This window comes from Equus asinus, chromosome 22 (assembly GCF_041296235.1).
Source record: "Equus asinus isolate D_3611 breed Donkey chromosome 22, EquAss-T2T_v2, whole genome shotgun sequence".
NCBI lineage: Eukaryota > Metazoa > Chordata > Mammalia > Perissodactyla > Equidae > Equus > Equus asinus.
In genome coordinates, this window is record NC_091811.1 from 38,929,536 (window position 1) to 38,951,713 (window position 22,178).

At 39.5% G+C, this 22,178-nt stretch overlaps 1 protein-coding gene across 3 annotated transcripts in view; it reads right to left on the reverse strand.

Annotated features, from left to right (window-relative positions):
- Window positions 1-22,178, reverse strand: part of TMTC1 (transmembrane O-mannosyltransferase targeting cadherins 1) — a 255,029-nt gene that overhangs the window by 212,462 nt on the left and 20,389 nt on the right. For 2 of the 3 annotated variants that reach the window (XM_044775282.2, XM_014843846.3), the window contains exons 2-5: window positions 21,908-22,085; window positions 12,923-12,996; window positions 10,260-10,436; window positions 6,310-6,516 (exon numbers count right to left, since the gene is read on the reverse strand). In XM_044775282.2, the coding sequence (XP_044631217.2) occupies window positions 6,310-6,516; window positions 10,260-10,436; window positions 12,923-12,996; window positions 21,908-22,085 (636 nt within the window). The remainder of the gene's footprint in view (window positions 1-6,309; window positions 6,517-10,259; window positions 10,437-12,922; window positions 12,997-21,907; window positions 22,086-22,178) is intronic. The other variant, XM_044775283.2, reaches the window with a different exon arrangement.

The window sequence follows — 22,178 nt, forward strand, 5'->3', positions numbered from 1 at the left end:
AGCTACTTTTAAGGAACTTGGGAGCACAGGCTGGGTATCAATCCACCAAAGAACATTAAAGGCACATTGATGACACTATCCCAATAAATATAGTTCATAATTAAGACGCCTGGTAACTCTCATTGACACAAGCGATTTTTGAAAATAACTTTTTTATTTAAATTTTTACTTTTTAAAATAAATTTCCCAATATTTCCATCATTCCTAAAGCAAACCACAACCATTTGTTCACCCTTCCCAATAAAATATTTCCTTCTCCAGTGGAGGACAAATGCCTGCAGCAATTACCCACCTCCCTTCTCCAGTGCCTTCGTATTTACTAAGCATGTCTGCAGTTCAGTAACAATGAAGGGGACAGGGTCCTGGCAAAAGCTATTGTCAATTCACTATATTCAAAAGAAATGGACAAGCTATGAAAAGGCTTGGGGCATGTATGGGACAAAGATCAGAAGAGGATATCATTCGGATATTGTATCCAAATGATAGGATCATGTAAACAGTGATAAAGTTGCTTAATAATAAATAATTTTAACAATAATTATGCTAGTTGGTTTGGTCAGTGTCATCATAAAATGCAGCCTGAAAGTTACTGCTTTCTTGGGTTCACCACCATCATGCACCTACCTCCCACAAATAAGTCACAGGGATCTGGATGCAGCCATCTAAGAACTACATCTAAAGACCAATGTATTTATGCCATGGAAGAAGAGAGAGAATTCCATAGCAAAATGAGGCCCAGCTCTTCTTTAAACAAAGCAAAGAAAGTGAGGAAAACTGATCAGCAGCAACTAAAGAATTTGCAAAGTCTGTTTAAAATGAGATCTTAATTAATATCTACTTCCATGAGGTGGTTTGTGTTCTTAACGTGGATTCATCATTGAGGTTTACACTTGCATTAAGAGATTTTAAAGTAGTGGAGGGGTTTATGATGATGAACCCACAAACGTCACTTTTAACTGCCGGATGTATTTTCTGCGGAAACCTATTGGTTAATTCCACACCTCTTTCATTGGGTCATTTCATTTTTGAAAGCAGCAGCTGAATGAGATTGAAAATGGCTCATCTGAGATCAGTCCATGGGAAAAGTGTGTAAAATGGTTGGTTGGGGAAAAGAGGGGCACAAGAGAACTCAGTTATTCATCAGTATATAGGCTTTCAACAGATTTTTTTCTTATCACCTGCAATTCTCACTTCACTAGCTCACTAAGTTTCTCTCAAAGCTGATAAGAGGCTGCTAATAATGACCTGAAACACTTCTGCCCTACTCCCAGGATCATAAGTGTAGCAGAAAAGTTCAAAATCCCACCTCAGGAGTTTAATCTGCACAGCATTTCTCACTTTGGGGAAAAAGAGTGTAATGCAAGGTCTACAGAAATAAAGCATTAGCATTAAAACACTTAAAAGATCAGTTACTCATTCCATCAGTGAAGGTCAAAATATGTATACGCCTCCCCAAGTCCCTGAATTTAATTGCCTCACGATTTCACTTTAGTACCAAAGTGTTCCCTAGTCCTAAACCTGTCTTAGTTTCTTGATTTGCATGCCTACGTGCAAGGGATTTAGAAGAAAAACTTTTAAGACCCACTGAAGTGAAAAATCTAACCAGTGTCTTGCCCACAAAAGTAGAAAATGAGCTTCTATTAAGTAAAAACACCATGATCATCATCCAACTGAGCTCCATGAGGGGAAGGCTTTGTTATTTCACTGCCACGTTCCTAGCACCAAAAATGGTGCCTGGCCCATTGTGGGTGCTCAGAAAATACTGTTGAATGAATGAGTGATCCATGAGAGACCTTGGAAGGTAGCAGAAAAAAGAGGAAATGAGCAAGAATTTATTGAGTCAAAAACTGTCTTCAACGCCCATTGTAATCGTCATTTAAACATGAAATCATTCCAGCATATAAATAAAAAATGACTACATACAATTATACATATAGATATGAGTTATGAAGATAGGATTTCATGTAGAATTCACTGAGCTTTCTAATGTGAAAGGGAAAGTGTGCCCATGTGTGAATGAACTTGATGTAATAAGGAGGGTAGGGAGAAGGAATGTTTACATACAAAACATTTCTCATTTCACAAGGAGTAATTCAGTAAAAAGGTAATACCAACTGAAATTTTATCTCATTCCAGAGTGTATATTCTAGGTCCTAGGTTTTTTATTGCACTTTCTACCTATAAGCCAATCGCCAAATCACAGAAAAACAGGAGGCTAAATAAATGACTTGCAGTAGGATTTTTCCCTGGGTTGAGGATTTGTGCCTGTGCTTGCTAACTTCTGAAAACATTTGAACTGGTAGTGTTTAGCCCAATTTTTTGTCAGCCTAATGCCATGCATACAATACAAATATGTACTAGCAAACAGTCTCTAAGTTCAACCAAGAAAAAAATCCCACAGGAACTCCTCATTCCCTGCCTGCATCCTGGAGGATCACCATTTCACGATGCATCCTGGGGTTCACAAAGCCACACAGGAATAATAATATTCATAACACTAACCTTCTAATAACAATGCTGCTTGCTGCCACGTGCTGAATGTCCACTGTGTGCCAGGAACCTATTCACATGTTTATTACACGTAGTACTGCTTTTAGTTCTGACAACGAATCTGAGGATAAGGTGCTACTGTTCCTATTAGATGAGAAAATCGAGGCTCATAGAGATAAAATAACTTGTCCAGGATCAAGGAGGCGAAGGAGCCGTGTTTAAATGCTGTCTGCAGAGATCTTAAGAACCAGGGAAACACTGCCTCTTCGAACTCTGATTTGCTTTACCTCATCACCTTCTGACAAAAGTTCAAGCATACTTTTCAAAAGTAATTTTAACACGAATCAAATTTATACCCAAATATATAACACCATTCCTCTCCAAGAGGGAAAATATATGACAAGCTATCTTTCCAAGGAGGGAAAATGGTCCTTCTTGCCCACAAACATGTTAACTTAGTAAGATTCTGTGCTGTATACGGCTCTCTGGGCATCATTTTTTTCTAAAATACATAGCCTGGTGCTCTGGGTAAAAAAAAAAAAAAAACACCAAAGTATAAGCTACAAAAGCATGTCATCTAATTCAACATATTAGCGCCAATCCCCTATAAAGAAGGCAAGAGGGGCCTCATTTGTGGACCCAAGGATGATTGCAAGAATCTTCCTACCCATGAGAGTTCAACAGGGAGGCCAGCTCCACAGAGAATGCCTCCCTAAAGCTAGGTCCTTGCCCGGGACTCTGGACTTTAGAGCATGGCAAATGGTCAAAGCACACGTTTAGGGATCAAGCAGCTGGAGCCCCAATCTTGATCTTACCACTTACGAACTAGGTAAATATGGACAAGGTTTATTAACCTCTGAGATCTTCCATTTCCTCCTGGCAATGGGAACTATAACATCTACCCTAAACGGATATTGTGACAGTTGCATGGGATAACATATGGGAAGTGCTTGCCCACTGCCTGGTACACAGTAGATGGATAACAGATACAAAATTTTCTTGCCCCAGCAGGACCTTCTTCACTGGTGTGCTGGAGCTGGTTCACACTGGCTTGCAAGAAATGACTAGTAAATTTTCATGAATTTTGCAAGCCCATTATTAAAAACAGCCATTCTTGAAAATTAAATTATATAAACTTAAAATTAAATACAGTCATGCACTGCACAACGACTTTCGGTCAACGACAAACTGCATATACAATGGTGGTCCCATAAGATTAATACCATACAGCCTAGGTGTGCAGTAAGCTATACCATCTAGGTTTGTGTAAATATACTCTGTGACGTTCGCACAACAACAAAATCACCTAACCACACATTTCTCAGAATGTAGCCCATCATTAAGTGATGTATGACCGTAAATCATATTAAAAACAAAGGTAATAAATCCTCAAAGCTCATCACTTCCTAATTAGCTTACTTCATTTTATTGTTGTCTATGCTCTTGAGGTTATTTATGTCTATTGTCTCTTGGTAGTGGAAATACTGCATGACAATGGGCCACTGCACATCTCTCCCAACTCCACGTTCAGTGATGTCACATTTGTAGCTTGAAAACAGCCATGGCTGGAGTATTTACATGGAAATTGGTAAGCACTACAAGTCAGGATTTCCTTTCTTGGGAGAGCCAGTTATTAAACATTTATCAGCACATCACTGGTATTCCTATTTCATCTTATTCCTTTCTGTTCCATCATCTTTTGCCTCTCCTCTCTACAAGTTATCTACGTATACACACACAGGTTCACTAAATTTAAAATAAAAATGAAAACAAAAACTTATCCCTCCAGTGAACATCCTTTTTCCCCCATTCCTTCAGTATCAAATTCACTAAAAACGTTACATCTATGCTTAATTCCAACACTTCCTTACCATCCACTCATTAATTTACTCATTTCACAAATGTTTGAGCAACTACAAATAGACAGACAGAATAAAAGGAATTGGGGCTACAAATGTGAGTGACAAGGTCCCTGTCCTCACGGAATTCAAGGTCTCTATAGCCTGACTTCTGTCCCACCTTGAAAGTCTTCAATGCTCTATTAATTTCTCTTTTTCTCCTCCTTTGCCTTCCTTTAAAAAATTTACAAGTTCCCTAAATGTTTTGTCTTCTTTTCCTCCACAGCCTTCTACAACGTTAAGATTTCCTCAGTGTTTTGACTATTTATCTCTCTTCTTTCTTCCTCAGGAATTTTATGCATTATGGCGATTTTATCTTCCCCCAACTCTCAGAAAATCTATTTCTCCCCTAGCCTTTCACCTCAGTAACTGACACCAACATCCACCCAACTTTTTAAGCCAGAAATCCAAAAACTCTTGTTTTCTTCCTTTCCCTCACCCCCTCACCCCAAACATCAGTAAGTCCTGTTGGATCTGTATCTGAAAGATACCCCAAATCCACCACATCTCTTCCTCCCAGTCTCTATCACCCTTGGCCAAGCCCCGTTCTTTCTCACTCTGATGTAGGGGCCTCCTAGCCCCTCTCCCTGTTCCACTCCTGCCCCCTAACATCACGCCCTACAAAAAGCCAGTGTGAACATTTTCAAAAAGAAATGTAATCATTTCTCTCCACACTTAAAAAAAAAAAAAAAGCTCCAAAGTCTTCCCATTCCACTCAGAATAAAATCCAAACTTGCTTCTATGGCCAACATGGTCCTTCAGCATTCGGGCCTGCCCACCCACTGACTGCACCCTTTCCCATCCCCACTCGCTCATGACCCCAAGTCTGGAAGCCTCTGCCCAGATCTTTGCAGAGCTTTGCACGGCTGGTTCTTTCTCTCATTCACGAGGATTCAGGAGGCCTTCCCTCACCAACCAATCCGAATTTGCCCAGGCCAGACAGACCCATCACTCTCCATCACACTGTTCACTCATTGTTCATTATTCAGTGTCTGTCTTGCTCCACAGAAAGGGAAGCCACACAAGAGCAAAGACGTTGTCTTCCTTATTCACCAGGACATCCCTGGGGCCTAGAACAGTGCCTAGCACATGGTGGATGCTCAGCAGACATTTGTTGGTGAACAGATGAATGGAGAAAGATGCAAAAGACAGGCAAAGGAGGTAATAATTGGAAACAAAGACCCTGAACAGGGAGTTTTCCAGGACTGCACAGAGTAATAGGAACAGCAATCGGAAGTGGTAAAGCGCTAATCATATGAACTGAATTTCCATCTTTATTAAATTCTGACTTTCCCATGGCTTGAGCTATTTTAGAGGCAATCTAATTTAGTGAGCACCTATTCTGATAAACACATGTTAATTTTCATGGCTAGGTCAAAATATTAAAAAAAGAAAGAAAATAGCATGCTGTGAAGATTTTCCTGCATCCTCAGAAACATTTGTGAAAGGCAGAGTCTCCTGGGCTTCCTCCCACCCTTGTGCTGTGATAAATTCCCATCACACACAGGGTGCAGGGAGAGGCAGCGCAGGGGGAGGGCAGAGCGCGTTCCTCCCCCAGAAAACTGAGGGCGCCTCCTCTCCGATGCAGGGCTCTTCCACCAGGGAAGCAGTAAAATGTCTGCTCTTCTTAACTGAGGCTTCACAGCTACACAACTCACCCCCTGCTCCCAAGTAACAGCAGACAGCAGGGCTCCTACTTGCTTCTGCTAGCTACTCCCTTCTTATCTGATCTAATAGAAGGAAGGAAGGGAAGGAGGGAGAAAAGAAAGGAAGCGGGAGAGAGAGCAGGAAAGAAGGGAGGGAGGGAGAGTGGGAGGTCACAAAGAACCAACGCAGGGCTTCCCTTCGCCAGTCATCCTACTTTGTAAGAGGTGATGCGGGATGGTGAAAACGCGCACAGGCGAGGAGCCCAGCCCAGTACCTCATCATGGACCACACAGCTCGAGGAGACACCGGGAATCCACTGCTCTTGGGTTCTGGTGGCAATGGGGAGTGGCAGCCACCCCAAGCTCCTTTGTGAGGGAACCGCTGCTGCTTCCCGTTCTCCCGGAGAGGGTGCGCTGGCAGTGAGGAGGGCTGGGGGCTCCGGGGCTGCTGCGGGCTGCGATGAGGGATGACCCCATTGCTCCTAATTGTGCACGGAATTGAGGGGAAACAAAGTCAAACAGAATGACAAGGCTTGCAACAAGAAACAGCAGTCCCCTGTTCCATCCCCAAGTCCTGCTCCTTGGAAGCAACCATTCTCAAGTCTTTTAGCTCTTCCGTTTCTGGTATTTACCACAATATTTGCAAAATTACATACTTATATCTTTTTTTTCAGTTTTAGAACTTATCATATTGACTTCCTACTATAGAAGACTAGGACCCAGTCCCTCTTACATGGTCACCAACACACACACACACACTCTCTCTCTTCATCCCTCACCCTCCAAATACATTTCTCTCATAATAAATATGATTTGAATTCTCATAATTTGGTTGAAGTGGTATTTGGGATTTACATTATTACGATCTTATAAAATACCGTTCATAGCTGATCCACCCAACGTACTCTCACATTTTTCTTTCATGAATCCTCTGAGGTATAACTCATAACCACTAGCTGGGGAAAAATTTAAAAGTCTGATACTGGGGCCACCTGGGTGGTGTAACGGTCAAGTTCACGCACTCTACTTCAGTGGCCCAGGGTGCACAGGTTAGGATCCTGGGCACAGAGCTGCACACCGCTCATCAAGCCGTGCTATGACGATGTCCCACATACAAAATAGAGCAAGACTGGCACAGATGTTAGCTCAGGGACAATCTTCCTCACCAAAAAGAGAAAAAAAATAAAGTCTGATACTACCAAGTGATGGTAAGAATGTGAAACAGAGGGAATTCTCATACACTGCTACAATCATTTCCAGAGCAATGTCTCAGCATGTAACACTGAACAAGCATCTCTCTGTGGTCCCAGCAACTCCACTTCTATGGCCGTGCCCTAGAAAAACTGACATGTATGTGCACATAAAAACCCACTGCAGCACAGTTTATAACAAAAAGCGGGAAAGTAATTCCAAATCCAGGAAAATGGATAAATTGTGATAATTAAATACTATACATCAGTTAAAATAAATGAACTAGAGTTACATGTATCAACATTGATCTATCTCAAAAGTCCAATGTTAAATGAAAAGCAAGTGATGCCATTTATATAAAGTTTGCAAGCATGTAAAACAATATTATTTGACATTCACTGGTATATACACATGAAGCAATGGCACGCAAACAATCATAGGAATGAAAAGTGCCAAATTCAGGATGGTGGTTACTTCTACAGAGAGAGGGTGAGGACTGGGATCGGGGAATGTTATTCTCTGCATGTTGGAAATTATATCCTAATGTTATAAAAAGAAAGAAAAGCAAAAAGAAATTTAACTTTCAGGAGCTGATCTTTCACTGAAAATGTTTCTTCCTAAAGGTGATGTCCAATAAAAGAAATGACACTCCACTCATGTGGCCCAATCTGAAAATTTAGGAATAAATTGTTCTTCACGTAGGAAAATGCTTCCAATGCTTGTTTCTGTCATTTCTTTCCTGCTGCCTGGACCATACAATGAAAGACCTCAAGAACAATTTAGATGTTTACTCTAAATTAGCAGATAAAGTGGGGGGGGGGGGGTAGACCCCGAAGAGTTTGTGAAAACCTATGAGTATGTACATTATTCTAGGAAATGGAGACACAATTTTGTGAGATTCACAAAGGGATTATGACCTCCACTACCCTCAGACCCTCTGAGCTAGTCTCAGGATACCACTGTGAGCCCAGACCCTGGGAGGTCTCCAGATCCCCGTCCTGTGTGTCTTTCATGGAGGTAGAGCACCGAGGGGTAACCCTGTGGCTCTGGAGTCACACAGACAAGGGTCCAAGTTCTGGCTCCACCTGGGGTTGGATGACTTTGGAGAGGTTACTTTCTATGCCTCTCTTTTCTCCTCTGTAAAGCAAAGTAACAACTGTTGTGAGCATTGACTTCACACCTGTAGATGGCATGGCACTGCGCCTGGCACATGGCGTGCACTCCAGAGATATTAACCATTATTGGCCAGGTCTTCCCATCACGTGCTCTCAGTTCCTTCTGTAATCAGTTCCTCATGAGATTACTTATGTGATGTCTGTTTCCCCCCATATCATATATGCTCCATGGGGGAAGGAATCTTATCTGTCTTGTTTTTGACCAGGCACAGAATGAGCATGTGTCGAAATGGGTGGATAAAAGGATGAAGGAAAGAATGAGTCTCCACTGAGGCAGAGCTGCTGGCTATGACAGCTGAAAGTTACTAAAAAAAAAAAAAAAAAAAAAATTACAGTCTATGAGCCATCCAGCTTCTGAGCTACATGTCAGCAGTATTATTCCTAACACAGGACTTGTAGCAGTTTAGTACAAAGAAGGTCAAGAACGATTAGTAAAGGAATCAAAGAGACAATTACTCCCTTTGAAAAAAGCCTAGCTCAAAAGGGCCCAGATGAAGAAGAAAGGAGTGTGGGCAATAGTGGGCTGGAGAGTCCCAAGACCAGAGGAGACAGGACCTTAATGATGAGGTTAAAATAGCTCTGGACTGGACCAAAGGGGAGGGCCTGCAGTCAGTTGTCACATCCTTCTGCTGTCGTTGAGAAAGATGTTAGGTGGCAGACGAGGATGCAAGAAGGAAGTGGGAAGCAAGAGAGGTTGATAGGTTGCTCTCTAGAAAGTAAAGAAGGCAATGTGATTACTCCCGTCGGTTGAGAGGACACAGGAAAGTCATTCTCATACAAGCCAAGGGGAGGTCCTCTGGCTCACAGCTTTCTTGGCACGAGCTTGGGTCAAAATGATAACTGGCCTCCTTCTTTATACACGCCTCTGAGATTTACCGAGCGCCAACAGAGCACTAAAATCTATTTAAATTATCTCCAAGTACACCCAGGCAGGAAGGTGATCAGAACTTAATGACTCATCTCAGCTTGTTGCCACTCAACAGCGCTGCTCTTATCTTTATGTCAAGAAGCATAAGGAGGTAGGGAATGGGATAAAAAGGCAGGATTTTTTTTAAAGATAAAATTCTTCATCGGACAAGGCAGGAGAAGAAATCAACCACATTTTTTTCAAAGTTCAAAAGTAAGGGCCTAATAACTACTGAAAAATGGGGTCTGCATGTCAAACGGTTAGTAATTATGGATTTGATAGAGGCAGAAAATTATAGTATTGCTTGAACTTTTAATACGCCTTAATCACTCTTATCATCTAAAACTGAATGTGCCTTAAATGAATGTGCCTTAAAATTTTTAAATGGAAAAGGGCAACTAAATAAATTTGCTCTTTAATTTGAATACAATGTGAGAGAGATCTTGTATGGTTTAGGCTGGCTCTGTGTGGAATCTCAAAAGATGCCTCCCAAAACTCTTAGGTAACAGCACCACCCCTCGAGCAAGTAAACAGACTCCTGTGTTCTTTGATGGATAACACTCAACTGGAATGAAGAGACTCAAAGCAAGCTGTTAACAAACTGTTAACCATTTGCAACCACTCCTCTGTGAATCAAGATTTCTCAGTAGTATGCAACCAAAACAATCTAGCTATATAAACCTGCAATTAGCATAGACACTTTTCAATTCCAAATTCCGGGCTCACAAAAACGTTATAATCCTCATTCATTTTTATAAAAGTGTGAAGAGTTTGAACATATATAATGCATTTATCTTAATGAAATAACTTTATTATATTACAGTTTAAGGTGAGCTTACATTTAACAAAATGTTATACTTCTATTTTTTTAATGAAAGCTTAAAAACTACTGATTTAAGTAATTCTTCTCTGTACCTGCACTGCTTGATATCCAAAATTTAAAATGACTTACGATTTCTCTTGCTTGTGGGATAGCGAAAAGAGATCATAGACCAAGCACACACCGAACACGGTGATGCCTGTCTCTTTCACCAGCATTGCGCAGGTCCCCAGAAACAAACTGAGCAGCAAGAAGAAGGGAGAAGCCGTGGGAGGGAAACATTCCCCAACACAACACTGGTCCACACTCCTGAAAAGCAAGATCGAGTTTCTTTTAATCTAAGAAGAAATGTGGGTGGCTAAGAAATATCACCTTTTAAAGATAAGGTCTAACATCAATTTCATTGTATTCTAAGTAAGTCGGTGAGCCAAGATTTCCTCAAGAATGCTCATCATAGAATTATCTAAAATTGAAAAGTTGGAAAACAAAAATGCCCAGCAATACTGAATTTGGTATTTAAGGTCTATATAAATGATGGTAAACTATGGGGCATAAGAACTGAACACTAAAAAGCCATTGAAAGTGCCACCATAGAGATGTATTTAGTGACATGGAAAGATACTTAAGTGAATATATTTTAAGTGAATAATACAGATTACTAAGCCATATGCATGAACTCTGGAGCTAGGTTTCCTGGGTTCCAATCACAACTCTGCAGGTAACTCACAGGATAATAAGGGGCAAGTTCCTTTGCCTCTCTGTGCCTCAGTTTCCTTATGTGTGAAACGGGATCGCAGTGTTGTAGGGAGGATTCAATAAATGACATTACATGCCAAGTGTTTAGCATCATTATCATTATTTTAGTGAAGCTGTTTTCTATGCTTCTGTACACAAAACAAAGAAATCGGTGGAGAGATATATACCAAAATATAATCATCATTTCTCTCCGTGATGAAAATACAGATGTTTTAGCCTTTTTCTTTTCTTCTGGCTAATCTGCATCTTTAAATTTATGTTCCACGAGGATGCATTAGGTAAAGTTTATTTTTTTCTCAGTATTATTTCCAGCAGGAATTTTCAAAAACCCTCCAGCACTGTAAAGTCTTTTTTCACCTCACAGAATAGAATCAGCCCGACACCACGAAACATCGCTGTTCCTTCAACAGGTGCCACACCCAGCCACTCCTACTTCTTTGAAGGGCAAAGGCCAACATTTCTGTAGTTGTGTCATCTTACCCTTATTGTTATGTCTGGAACAATCGCCTAAAATTATACACCAAATCTGCAGTAGATAAGCTTTTTCTCTGAAGCTGGTCAATAGCTTAAATTGCTAAAAATGAGAATGGCGTGTGCAACAGAAATCTGTAGTACAATGGCTCATTATCATACAGATATGGATATGTTGCAGGCTGAATCATGTTCCTAAATATATCAACCACACAGAAAAAGCCTGAAAGAACAAGTTTAAACTAAAAAGCAATTATTAATCTTGTTCTGACACCAGAGGAAACAGGAAACAATTGTTAAATATGGGTCTATATTTTCAAGATTTTCACAACACCGTTTTATATGACTAGCAATGCAGTGGGAGGTCACAAAGCCAGCATCACAGGACTGGTACTATACTAAGAAGAGGCTCCACTCCTTAAACCAAAACCTCGTAAGACGGAATTCACTTCATTCTTGATCCAAGTTCTAAACTGGTTTATAACAGGGTTTCTCAATTTCAGCACTATTGGCAGATGGGGCAAGAGGATTCTTTGTTGTAAAGCCTGTCCTGTACACTGTAGGATCCTTGGCCTCTACTCGTTAAATGCCAGTAGCGCCTTTCCAGTTGTGACAAGCAAAAATATCTCCAAACATTGCCAAATGTTCCGGGGTGAGGGGTAAATTTGCCCCATATTAAGAACCGCTAGTTTAGAACAGTCTTCTTCAGAATCACTGGGCTTCGTGAGATTATAGGTCAATGAACCAATCCAAAAGTCAAGATTCACAAATCCCTAATGAGGCATTCCTCCACGAAATAGGGCAACATGGCTCACCAACCCCCTTTTCCTGGGCTGTGCTGAGCCATCTGCCCCCATTCACACTCTCTTTTCAACCTGCCCCTTTCCCTATGTGGATATGTCACAACCCAGGAGAGAATCTGTGAGGGGCGGGGCGGGGGGGGGGTGAGGGAAGGGGCAATATAATGGGAAACTGTTTTATTGCTTTTCAGTCTCCCAAAGCAAGGAGCTTCTGTATACTGATGAAAGGATGTGTAAATTGGAAAACCACAGTTGGGAAATACTACTTTCAACTCAGCCTTATTATTTTAAGCTCTGAGCTACTTTAGCGAGGATAATACAGAGGGAAAAAATTTATAACCAAAATGAAAAGGAGAAATGACACAAATCATAGGAAACAGAAGAGAGGACTACACCCAGTATATTCTGGCTCAGAGCTAAGATTCCAAATTCCAGTCTCAGTAAGAAACTACAAGTAAGAGGAATCAAGAAGCAAGAGCTTGCCATCCCAGCACTGGGAGAGCAGTGCTTCTGCTAAAAGTCTATGACATGGTTCAGAATGTGGCTGGAAGAGAGAAGAGCCTAGTATTTGGTAAGGAGCAGTTTCCTATCCCAGGTCTCTTGGAAGCTCACTGAGTATCTGACTGCCAGGAAGCTCCCCTCTCTCTCAGGCAGATACTCAAAGTGTACACACAGACACACACACACACACACACACACACACGGCAGAAATTCCCAGGAGACAGCATGACTGTAGTCACACAGAATGGCACTCTCAGCCCCACATACCTATTGTAGGAGAGAAAGGCCAACAGGAACAGCAGGCACGCTAACACGTCAGCTCTGCCAACAATTCCAGCCACCTAGGAAGCGTGAAAAAATAAAAAATAAAAACCTCAGAAAATTACATGCAGAGAACCATTATGGAAATGTATTCATTTTTAAGGGAATGAAAGGTATAATAAGATAGAAGATATATTGTTCTTCAAACTTTGATACATGACATATGAACCACCTCTGGTTATCATATATATTTAACAGTAAGTTTCTAGAAGGAGGAAAAGAGGAAAAAAAGGGCAAGATTTTCATGTTTAACTTTATTTTTAACCTTTCGACTATAGAAGGTCCACTCACAGCATCAAAGATTATTCATTTATTGGTTTATTCAAAAATACTTTTAACAATGACTGAATGTTAGATACTATGCTAGTCTTTGGGTACTGGAGTGCTAACGGAGCAGAGGATGTTTACAGAATACTAGAAAAAAGTAAGTTGAAGAATCAGTAATTCTTCAGAGTATGAACTCATGATCACTATATGTGAGTGTATGTGCATGTGTGTGTTTCTTAGCTCTGTCATTGAAAGGGCCTAAAAGTAAGACACTCCAGGAGTAAAGAGTCATCCTGGCACTAACCACAAGCCATCCCGCCACTAAAGAGAACATGGGCTCCCTGGAGAGGTAGCTGACTCCAGGGCTGAAGCTGAGGAGATACAAGAGGGTCTAGGATCATCTTCTCATGTTAGAAAGTAAGAAAGTGCTCAAAAAATGACAGGTACATGTCAAAAGGACAGAGAAGCCAGTGACAGGGAGCTCCCACTGACCAAATATGAGACGATTTGAACATCAAAATAAATAGGACAGTAATAAATTATAAACCATTGAAAAAAACAGACATCCATGAGTGCACAGTGATAATAAATATACGGATGGATGAATGAATAAGTGAATGAATGCATATATAAGTTCACACATGCAGACAGTAAGCAAGTGAATGGGTAGAACGGAGAGCTCTTCCTTACATTAAAAAGCCAGTTAATGAATGCAGACGGAGTAGCACAGTTGGAAAATAGCCACTTTGCTTCCAGAAGAGTAAAGATTGGATTGGGCAAGAAACATCACAAGACATGAATAGATGCTAAATCTGGGGTGTGAAGGCTTGATGAGGTGCAGAGTATTCGCAGGGCTTCAAACCATTTCCTCACCAATTACTTACTAGCTGGAAAAAGAAAAAGAAAAAGAAAAACTATACTATGGAGAGAATGCATTACATTGCATTACACCTTGACTGGGGAATCAAACTTAACCTCACCAATAAAGGGCAAACGGATGTGGCAGGCTCTGCACGTGCTACCCTGAGAAGGAAGGACACAGCATCACTGGAGCAGTACTCCAGCCAGGGATACATAATCTGAACATAATCACGGGAAAATGCCAGACAAACCCGAGATGAGGGCTGGTATATGAAAATACATAAATAAATATATATTTTATATTAATAAAGTATAATAATTCTAATATTCCTATTTTATAACATTTAAATTTTATTATATTTTAATACCTTCTAATTTATATCATGATTTACTAATTATATTACAATTCATATTATAATCTATCATAATATAACTGCACATAATATAATCTAATATATCATAATATAATTGCATATATTATTATATATTATAGATACAATATATTATACTTACATAATGTACTCTATATGAATTCACGTTTTTATATATTTTATATTTTTACATATCTCCATATCATGTATTTACATATAATATATTCATATTATTTTTATATATTATAAAGTTTTAATATACATGTAAGTCATATGTGATAAATTATATGTATTACACAATTATAATTTTATAATATAGCATATATTATATAACATTACCAATTGCAATATTATAATAAATATATTAATAACATTTTATATTATATACATTCTAATATAAATTTTAAATTATTTTTAAAGCTATAAATTATATTATAGAAAGACAACGAAGATTGGTAACTGTTGTAACCTTAAGGAGACTAAAGAGAAACGATGACTAATGGCCTTGGTTGTAGAAAATATACAACTAAATTATTAAGGTGTAAAGGGGCATGAATTATGCACCCCACTCTCAAGTCCTTCAGAAAACAAATGATATTCTTATACACTGAGGGAGAGAGAGAGGAAGAATGATACAACAAATGCAGAAAATGTTAAAAAATGGTGAATCTGGATAAAGAGTATATGGTCATTATACTTTTTAAGTTTAAAATTATTTTTTTTCCAATGTGTTACTTCAGAAAGGGACTGAAATGGAGGAGGGGTGGAGGGCAGAATCTATTCATAAATCTTTGTATTATTTTACTACTTGAAAAGGGTGCATATTTCTCTTAATTTTTTGAAATCCAAGAAATAAAACTGTAAAGAAAAAAATAGGGTATGGAGGGGCTGGCCCCGTGGCCGAGTGGTTAAGTTCGCGCGCTCCGCTGCAGGCGGCCCAGTGTTTCGTTGGTTCGAATCCTGGGCGCGGACATGGCACTGCTCATCAAACCACGCTGAGGCAGCGTCCCACATGCCACAACTAGAAGGACCCACAACGAAGAATATACACCTATGTACCGGGGGGCTTTGGGGAGAAAAAGGAAAAATAAAATCTTTAAAAAAAAATAGGGTATGGGTCAAAGAATGCTTCAAACAAAAGGTCATGTCTGAGCTGGATCTTAAAGATGAGAAGGGGTTCACAAGGGAAATGAACAGAGATCACATTTCAGGCACAGAAAACACCACCACCCAAATCACAGAGGACCGGGAGTCCATGGTATGTTAGCGAATCCATCAACAATTAATAGCAGAAAATAGTTTTCTGAGAAATTTACCTATAAATGCCCCCACATAATGAGCACCCTTTGCAGTCATAAAGGAGAGGCAATGACACACGCACGGAGCTAGACCATCCAAGGCTTGAATACAGATTCCTTCTCTTGCCATCTGAGTGGGACTCAATTGCGTTATCTTTAATTTCTGAGATTTGGTTTTGTCATCTTTAAAATGAGCGTAATGCCTCATGTTACTGGAATAATGTAATCAATGTAAATTAATAATGTAATTAATGAGATGATATATATGAAGTGCCCCTCAACATTGGTGTACTGCTTCCTTCTGGAGAGAAAGAGAGTGTGCCTCAGCACTGCCACAGGTTTTCTTGTGTGGCTTACTGAAGTCATCCTTTTACTCAAAGGTTTACATGTATGATATTTTAATTTAACTTTATTAGACAATCTAATATATCTATTAATTAAAAATCAAAATAAAAAGTAATTCAATTATATACCCATATATGGGCTGATAGCAAGTCACATATTGAGAAAAATTCTAGTCCAATATATACCAAGAGAAATCTGGACAAGGCCAAAGAATGTCATTGGCAGTACAGAGGTGAAAGCTATTCCCTAATGGGGCTGCTCAGACCACACACTGTTCATTGATCCATTAATCTCTAAGGAACTTGAGTGCCACTCACGAAGACTGCATGACTCAAGGGCGGTAGGCAGTGACAATGTGATGTCACCTCAGCATCAAGGCTCAGCTCAGACTCACAGTCTGTAAAGCAACAACTGCACATGGTTCACTTGTGAAGCCCAGATCTGCTCAGTCTACACTGCCGACTCTTTGAGCACTGAACTCGGCAACACCTGCAAGACCTCTGAAAGGTTAAACAGAGAGGCCAGCTCGCCAGCAACAAAGTCTTGGCATAAGGCCAGGCATCTGGGCCCAGGGGCACACTCATCACAGCACAAGTGATGTGGCCAACTTGGACAACAGCAAGACATGCAAGCCGATATTGGGTGTAGCAAGTTGGAATGAGGCAATCACAAGCTAGGCGAGCATAACTAATGCGTTAAAGGCGCCTGCAGCCCAACTTCTCGAATTGCGGCTGGTTAGTGCTGCTGGGAAACAGCAGCAGCAGCAGGAGAATGTGCCAGCTGGATGTGCCCAGATATAAAGAATGTAGTTTCCCTTGGAGCAGAAGCTCAGAGGAGGTGTTGAAATGTTAGTGCTCACACTGACAGACTCTGCTGCCAGTTAAAAACCACCAAGCACTCATTGAACACCTACTCTATATCCTGGTTGAGCTGGGGTCACTGGGGCAAAAGCGCCAGATGTCTTAAAAACAAGGTGCTTGTCATCAACTACTCTATGTCTACTTCAGTCATTCACCAATTCAATTAGTCAATATCATCATGTTCAGTAATTGCATGATTTATTCCAGTCAACATGCATTTTCCAAGGGCCTCCCCTTTGCCAGGTTTTGTGCCAGCTGGAGGGATATAACTTGCCTCGAGGAGTTTAACATCTGGTAGGGAGTCAAAAAATATGATATAAGGAAACTGCACGTATCATAAAGAGGAGAGACCATCGCCATGAGAAGACGAAAGGGACTAATGTTGAGACTGTGGGATCTGGGAAGGCTTCATGGGCAGGCTGGGCTTATACACTGAAACTTAAAGGACAGGCAAGCAGGCCTTCAGGAAGCTCCAGACAGGCAAATATGAATCCTGGGCCAGAGCGGGAATGCAGAAGCATTCCAGGCAGAAGTAGGAGAGGTCTTAAACATGTGGGGTGTTTCTGGAAGGGAAGGCATAAAGTGACAAAGAGCACAGAGTAAATGAAAAGGGAGCGAGAGTGGGCAATGGGAAGCAAAGATGAATGTTAAGTTGGAGGCCCTTGAGCTTGATTCCATGGCAGTGTAAGCTGAACTCAGGGTGCTGGGAAGCACAAAAGGACTTGACCAAAAACACATGCAGATAGACAGCATGTATTTCTGTTTCAAGTTGCAGGTTTCCATCACCAATGGGGTAGTTGTAACTTGGGAACTGTCTCCTCTAACCAATATTCTAACAGTAGAAAAAATCAGTGAACATAACAGGATAGAATTTAAATAATGTAACATTCAGATCTCCTAGCCAGCTCAACAGAATCACATGTGGAAATTGCCAATTAAGGACAATTTGTCCCCAAACCTTGTTATTTCTTGGAATACCAATCATAGGATTTGTATAAAGTATACTATATGTTATGAATTATTTTATCTGCAAGAATGAGTTCCATTAGTGTCAGATGGGGCCAGCAACACATACTTAATACATGGCAATGGCTGAAAGTCAGACTGACTGATTAGCCAGACTGACCAATTCTCTTCTATGTGCTCTGTTCTGGTTCTGGAAACAGTGACCTTAACCTTCAACTCCATGTGTCAGCATTTCCTGCTCTTGCTTTTGACTGGACATAAGCGCATTCCTTCAGACCAGTAATGTCTCTATGATGATTGTCAAGTTTTAATTCTCATAGGAGAATTACAGATTTTCCCCATCTTCCCAATTTATCTACTGATTTTTCTCATGATTCATGATTCAGAAAAACATACAAATTTCCCAAGAAATATACTGTCAGGAAACTCTTCCCAAAATCACAAGGCCTTCCATGAGGAAAGGTCTGGGTCTACCTTCTTCACTGAGTGACTATATTATAGTTACTCAAAAATTTGTTGAAAGATTGAATAAATAAATGAACTTGCTCCTGTCTACTTAAATAGGAAATAACTTAACCCTCCACTGGGATTCTTGTTTTATTACCACATATTGCTTTGTTTTCTATGTATTTATATGTATGATCTTGGCTTTTCTAGGAGCTTGAGAACAAATGTGAGTAGGGACCCCACTATCCACCCACATACCCCCTTGGCACCTAGCAGAGTGTCTGCACCAAGCAAGAAGTCATCAACTATTTGTTGATTACATAATTGAGAGAGAAAATCCTCAATCACATCAGCATGTTTAAATTAAACCTCTCCCCCCCAAAATGTAAATCCTCCATCCTTCCTGGGAGAAATTACAGTCCCATTTTTGTTCTCGTTTTACAAGGGGGAGAATATCCCACTAACTCCCTCTCCCCTGACTCTGTGGTCTATTTTTCTTTTTTTAAATAATTTATCACTGTCTTCTACAATGCACATCTCTTTTTTCTATTTCTCTGTCCTCCTCCTTAGAAACCTGAACTAATACCTATAATTAAGTAACAGTCTCTTGATTTTACTCTGTAGTATAGATTGTTACGTAGGTCATATTTCTTTGCCTCTTTCTTACACCTCTCTCATCTCCTTGTGAACGCAGTTTCTCTAACATTTTTCCCTAAATAAATGTCCAGCTCTCAGACTCCTTTGCCCCTATAATTGTGTTACCATGGATTTTTTTTTCAATTAGTACAAAAGCTTGTTGAAAACCTTTCTTAAAGGTCATTTGCTAATAGAATTTTCCTTTTTTCTTAGAATTCAACCTAACTCTATCAGCTCATGATCACATTATCCAAGGTTACCTGCATTTTATGCTCTCCCTCTCTGCAAGCATAGGATTCAGACTGTTACTGTCCTACTCATTTGCTCTTTCTTGTAAAATATTCCCCAAGACGCTCTAAGCACAGATTTTCAACTGTGCTTCAACTGTGACGATTTAAAAATTGTCAGAAATGTAATATTGTCTATGGGCTTAGATTACAACATTGCCATCGACCCAGCATCATATATTCTACATGGCTAGAGTAGCAGTCCTTGATTATTTCTCTTCACGTGATATCCAAAAAGAATATTAAAAACTTATGTATCTCTGCCATCTTTTAAAATTCACATCTAAAATTTTTCATCATAATTTTAAATATTTGAAAGGATCTAACTTCCCATGCATTGTAAATACTGACAATTTAAAATAAGGCCATAACGTTACTTTTTACATGTACTAAATGGAGTCTAAAATGTACCACAGCAATTTGAAGCACGTCACTTTCCATTTACACAAACATGAACCGGCTCTTCTTTAACTGGCAGACATTTTACACCCTTTCCCCTTGAACTCATATTTCCATTTTATTTCCCCCTTGGCATTTTTCCTTAACATATTATACAGTTATGCTTAGAAACATTCTATTTATCATCTTGTCTCTCTGTAATAAAAATACACACATTATTAAATTTATTATTTTAATTTCCTGTGATAAGCTTCTAAATGTTAAATTTTCAATGTTGTATTATTATTCCAATTAGTATTAATACACAATTGTTCAATACATCATAAATTAGAAAAAATGATAAATAACTATTAAATATAAAAACATGCCTCTTAATAACACTGGTATGGCAGGTTTCTTTTTAATAAGTTCAGTTATCTATGGCTGAATATCACTTTTTGTTAGAATAAGAAAGCATGTAGCATCAATTCTATTCCTAGCTTTCATCTTTATAGACTCTTCACATAAATAAGTGAGAAGAGAAGTAGCCATGTTGTAGCAGTGACTTAGCTCTCTGAACACCAAAGTTATCTGCAAAATCATAGCGCTCTATCATCTGACACAATGTTTAGTGATCTACCAGCTGACAACTCAATCAAGTCCTCCTTTAACTTGGTTGAAAGCAAATAATTTAAGCACACCCATCGCTAGAGTTACCTGTCAACACAGTCATTTGCTTTCACAGTTTGTCAAAAGTACAAGAAGGCTTTACCAAGACTTTCCAAAGAACTACTGCTCACGGCTCACAGTGTTGCACTTACAGGCACCTGTTTAGTCTAAAACACTCAGAAGGGGCTGTGAAAATTACCTCTAACAATGTAATTTGTTTTATAAAATGATTCTTTTTTTTGTCACTCACTCTAAATATATTTGTGTCAAAACCCTGGGCTTATAGATTTATAATTTTGTTTGTGGAAAATGTCCATCACAGAGTCTAACTGGCAAAACCAGTTCTCATTATCAAACCAATTGGCCAAATCAGACTTCTTGCGTCAGTCCAAACGAACATATTATTATGCGTCCCCATGACAACCATCTCACATCTGAATTGAGAACGTCAACCAGGTCACCAGACCCTACTTCCAGTGCCATGCTGTATTCTTCCCAGAAATATGCATAAGATAGAGAAAGAGGTGAAGAAACCATACTTCCGGTTTATGACACCTTAATCGAAGGAGGCTTTGCTGACACCAACATATCAAATTGTTTCTTTGTAAAGTAAGTTAGAGGTCTGTACACATGGAGCAATTAAGATTCTGATGCATGTGAGACATTCCTTATGTTTTTTAAAGAAGAGAAGGGCAACTGAAGGAGGAGGGAGAGGAGAGCCATCTCGAGACCTTTAGCCAGAGGTGTTCCCAGGCAGCTGAACTGGAGGAAAGGGCCCTGATATAACCTGATATCAGCTCTGGAAACAATTCTTTCGAAACTGTGGTGACCCCCGACCCCTTGGTAAGTCCTCATCTATCTCTAGCAATATAAAAAAGTAAACCAACTGTGCTTACTGAGATGTGAAACAAGGTAGCTTGATAATGCCATCTCAGTGCATGGTGAAGTCAATTTTGTAAAGAGGACCATAGATCTAAACTATCTAAATAAATAATTCGAATAAATTTCTAAACAAATTTATCACCACCCACCAAATAACTATACCACATACTAAATAACTTGGAAAACTACATTTAAGTCTCCTAAATCTGCTTTTCTAACTTGAAGAATGTCAGCCTAACTTTTCATAGTCTCCCCTTTAGCACTTAGAGTTCTGCATCATAAATATTATAAAGTAGAGTGAGAAAAGGTAAAATATATACGTAGAGCAGGAACAATGACTCAGCATAAGTATTTCAAAATGCCCCTTGGTGTTTAAAACACGTTAGAACTTAAATTTTCTGCAAATAAAGAACCGTGGCCATTTATTACTACCTACAATAATAACAGTGGTTATTTAGAAAAGCAATTAAATCCTGGAGCTGCAATAAAGGCCTTTTCTTTTGAATATTCAGAAAGAAAAGCTGTCAAGCAGAATGATTTATATATAAAGATAAACACTTCAGTAGAGCTTTGAGTTCACGTGGTTTTGAAAGGGGAAAAAAAGATCAGTTTAGTTGAGGTTTTTTTCTGGTTCATTATTTCATTGTGTGCCAATGATACTCACCGCCTCAGTGTGAATAGGATGCACAGCAAAAAGCAAGGCCGTCACAAAAGCAAGCCCACGATTCTTGAAGACAGTTTTGTCACAGGTGTACATCAGCACAAGAGTCACGAGGCAGTGTAAAATTACATTTACTGCGTGAAAGTAGAATGGGTTCATGCCAGTCAAAAATATGTTGAGCCTGTAAAAAAAAGACAAAAACAAAAACTGAATTAGCTGCAAACAGAACATAAGCACAAGGAAAGCAGAGGGAATCCATCATTTCGAAAGATAA